Raw genomic sequence first — 4,259 nt, 5'->3', positions numbered from 1 at the left:
AAAAAAAAAAAAAAAAAAAAAACACATCCTCTCCAGCAGTGGGCACAGTGGCTCACGCCTGTAATCCCAGCACTTTGGGAGGCCGAGGCGGGTGGATCATAAGGTCAGGAGTTTGAGACCAGCCAGGCCAACATAGTGAAACCCCATCTTTACTAAAAATGTGAACATTAGGGCCAGGCGTGGTGGCTCATGCCTGTAATCCCAGCACTTTGGGGGGCCAAGATGGGCGGATCATGAGGTCAGGAGTTAGAGACCAGCCTGGCCAACATGGTGGAACCCCATCTCTATTAAAAATACAAAAATTAGCTGGGTGTGGTGACATGTGCCTGTAGTCCCAGCTACTCAGGAGGCTGAGGCAGGAGAATCTCTTGAACCCGGGAGGCAGAGGTTGCAGTGAGCCAAGATCTTGCCACTGCACTCCAGCCTGGGCAACAGAGAGAGACTCCAGTCTAGGTGACACAGCAAGACTCCATCTCAAAAGAAAAAAAACTACAAAAATTAGCCGGGCATGGTGGCACGTGCCTCTAGTCCCAGCTACTTGGGAGGCTGAGGCAGGAGAATCTCTTGAACTTGGGAGGCGGAGGTTACAGTGAGCTGAGATCGCGCCACTGCACTCTAGCCTGGGCAACAGAGCAAGACTCCGTCTCAAAACAAACAAACAAACAAACAAAACAGATGCTCTCCAAAGTTTCTTCCAGCCCTGAGATTCTGACACTGAAGAGGGTGGATTGGGAAACCATGAGAAAATAGGCTCGATCCAAAGCCAAAGTTTGATTTTGGTTTTCCCCATGAAACCCCTTCACCATCTCTCCACTGCAGCAGAGATACTATTGCAGCAGTGTCCTAACTGACCCCCATATTCCAGGTGTGCCGCCTTCTAATTCATCCTCACACAGCCAGCCAGAAAAATCTGTCCAAAATGGAAATCTGCCTACTTCTTACTCCCCTGCTTCCAGTTTTTTCTGATGTTCCATTGCGTGGAAGAGAAAGTGCCAGCCCTTTAGGAGCAATACACACCCTGGGGTACCTGTCTCCTGCCCACCTTTTTTTTTTCCCTAGAGACATGGTCTCACTGTGTCACCCAGGCTGGAGTGCAGCGGTCATCATAGCACACTGCAGCCTTGGCTCCTGGTGATTGCTGCAATCACTGGGTGGTAATCAAGCAATCATCCTGCCTTAGCCTCCCAAGTAGCTGGGACTACAAGTGTCCACCACTATGCCCAGTTAATTTGAAAAAAATTTTTAGAGACAGGGTCACGCTATGTTGTCTAGGCTGGTCTTAAACTCTTGACCTCAAGAGATCCTCCTGCCTCAGCCTCCCAAGTAGCTAGGATAACAAGCACAAGTCACCACACTCGGCTCCCTGCCTTCCTCCTTAGTTTACTTCCCATACACCTGCCTCTTTAGTGTCCAGCAATACCTAACTGCCTACTTGCAGTCCCCTAGCAACCACACTGCGTCCTGCCTGTACCCTTGCTTATGCTACTTCTCCCTGGAATGCCTCCCCCATCTGCCCTTCACTTGGCCAATTGCTGCTAATCCTGTGAGATTCTACTCAGGAGTCGCTTCCAGGAAGCCTTTACTGTCTGTCTTTGCATCAGTCAGGGTGGGAGATTCTTCCTCTGTGCCCCCATAGCATCCTCTGTTTACCCCACACTGTGGTAATAATGTATCTCTCCTACAACCCGGGAGTATTTCAAGGGACAAAGCTCAAAGCTCATTTATCTCCTTGTTCTAAACAGTTGGCACAAGACCTGGCATATACTATATTTTCATTCAATTTTTGTCACACTACACTGAACTGTCACTGAGTTGCAGTCGGTAATATCAAGGAAGGAATAAACTATAAGACAAGAGAATTGAGTTTGGCTGTGAGAATGTCTGGGCTTCGGAATCCACTTTGTGTGGACAATGGAATTTTCTCAGTGGCATTGTTCCTAGGCCAACACTTATCCCTGTTGTGTTTGCCTCTTCCTCTAGGCAATGGCGAGCTGAGCAATAAAGAATTTGTTTCCATCATGAAGCAACGGCTGATGAGAGGCCTGGAAAAGCCTAAAGACATGGGTTTCACTCGCCTCATGCAGGCCATGTGGAAGTGTGCACAGGAAACTGCTTGGGACTTCGCTTTACCCAAACAGTAACCCCACACTGCAAGAGGGGACCTCTCCACCTCCAGTACCCTGGATCCCCTCCGCAGAGTCTTGGCAGAGCCCTTTGTGCTGCTACTTCTGGAAGTAGTGACCCTTCCTCCCGGGGATGACCTCAGGACTGTGTCGGTTTCCCCTCTTTACCCTTCCCCGTCCCCGTGTTCTGCTGGGCTCTGATTCTGCCCGATGATTATCCCCATAGGTTCTCAAAAACATGAACAAGTCTGAAAATCTCAGACATTTGGCAGCCTAAACAGCACTACCCATTCAAGCACCCGGTGGATAAAGAATGCAGGGAACCATCCACACACCTGCCGACCCTTGGAAGCATGCAGTTCTCAAATCGTTTTTGCTATGGATTTATATTAACGAGAACATTCCTTGCTTTCCCTCCTGCTGGTATTTTAAAGCCACAAGTAGGGAAGATATCTGGCAGGCAGAAAGAAGTCTGTGATGATAAATGAGGATGAGGGTGACCTAGGCACCCTACGCTAGCAGGAGAAGCCTGTGCCCCAGGAAGGATCTGTGTTAGTCCCTGGGATGGCTCCGAGCTCTGCTCTAGGAAGGCAGCATGCTCAGTGGGAACACAGCAAGATTCAGAATTTAAAGTAGTTGCTTCATGGCTCTCTGCACTCCCTTTTCTTCCTCGCAGCCTCCCTAAGATGATTCCAGTGTGACTCTGTGCTTAGTGAGCAATAGTGATTGAGCTCATGTTTCCCTGCAAGTACTGCTTCCCCTCCAGAATGGGCCTCTAAAGCTGAGGCCTGGCTGGGAGCCTGTTTGCCCTCTGTCTTAAACAAACACTTGTAAAATACCACTTTAATTATAACCGTTTGCAATAAGCATCCCCAAAGTTCCCTGTCTTCTTTATTTTAGGGTCCTCTAGGCCCTTTTCATTTTATGTCTCCACTGGGTTTAAGATTTTGCTGGAAGCAGACCTGTTTTCTTTCTACCAGAGTCTGGTTCTTTCTGATGAAGAGCAACTTTAGGCACAGACAAAAAGTGAGGGCTTTTGGAGGTTAATGGTGGCATTGTCCCTGCACAGTTTGGTTAGCATTTCATTCTGGGCCAAGCTGCACAGTCCTTGCTTATTAATGCCCCACAGTAAGGAACTAAGATGGGGAGTATGTGAGGAATCATCTAGTATGGTGGACCTAAGTTTTGTGGAGTTTTTTGTTTTTGCTTTTGTTTTGAGACAGGGTCTGGTTCTGCAACCCAAGTTGGAATGCAGTGGCACAATCCCAGCTCACCATAACCTCCGCCTCCCAGGCTCAAGCCATCCTCCCACCTAGGCCTCCTGAGTAGCTGGGAGTATAGGTGCACGCCACCACAACTGGCTAATTTTTGTATTTTTTGTAGAGACAGAGTTTCGCCACATTGCCCTAAGCCTTTCACCAGGAGGACCTAAGTTTTAAGAACCATAACAACCAGCTGGGCACAGTGGCTCACACCTGTAATCCCAGCACTTTGGGAGGCTGAGGCTGGCAGATCATGAAGTCAGGAGTTCGAGAGCAGCCTGACCAACATGGTGAAACCCTGTCTCTACTGAAAATACAAAAATTAGCCGGGCGCAGTGGCAAGTGCCTGTAGTCCCAGCTACTCAGGAGGCAGAGGCAGGAGGATCACTTGGACCTGGGAGGCAGGAGGTTGCAGTGAGCCGAGATCGTGCCGTTGCACTCCAGCCTGGGTGACAGAGCAAGACTCTGTCTCAAAAAAAAACAAAAGAACCGTAACAACCAGTGTGGTGGACCCAGTTTTGCCACTAACTCTGTGTGCTCTTGAGCAAGCCATTTCCCACCTGTTTCCGCATCTGTAAAATGACAGCTAGGGATGGGCTAAAGGAGCCCTAAGGTTTCGTCTAGGTCCCAGAGCCTCTGCTTCAGCTCTCCTCCAGAATGCCTGCAGTTCCCCAGAACCTCCAGGTAGTGCTTCCTGGCATGTCTCGTTGGCATGGCCAACATCATAGAACCACCACACCGAAAACTCAGCACTTCTGTGAGGTGGCTGCTCTGAATGTGTTAGTAGGGAGTGCTTGTCAGCCAGAGAAGAACAGAGGCCTGGCTCTGCACCTGTGGCTCCACTGGGAAGGTACTAACCCTAGAATTTACAGAG

The 4,259-nt window shown here is 49.3% G+C and overlaps 1 protein-coding gene across 3 annotated transcripts in view; it reads left to right on the top strand.

Moving 5' to 3' along the window:
• MICU1 (mitochondrial calcium uptake 1) overlaps positions 1–3,004 on the top strand; it is a 255,950-nt gene extending 252,946 nt beyond the window's left edge. For all 3 annotated transcript variants that reach the window (XM_026455328.1, XM_026455329.1, XM_026455327.1), the window contains exon 12: positions 1,981–3,004. In XM_026455328.1, coding sequence (XP_026311113.1) covers positions 1,981–2,141 — 161 coding nt within the window. In that variant the 3' untranslated portion in view covers positions 2,142–3,004. The remainder of the gene's footprint in view (positions 1–1,980) is intronic.
• The last annotated feature ends 1,255 nt before the right edge of the window (positions 3,005–4,259 follow it).

This window comes from Piliocolobus tephrosceles, chromosome 9, assembly GCF_002776525.5.
Source record: "Piliocolobus tephrosceles isolate RC106 chromosome 9, ASM277652v3, whole genome shotgun sequence".
Taxonomy (NCBI): Eukaryota; Metazoa; Chordata; class Mammalia; order Primates; family Cercopithecidae; genus Piliocolobus; species Piliocolobus tephrosceles.
The sequence above is the reverse complement of the archived record's forward strand: the minus strand, read 5'-3'. Positions and strand labels throughout refer to the sequence as shown.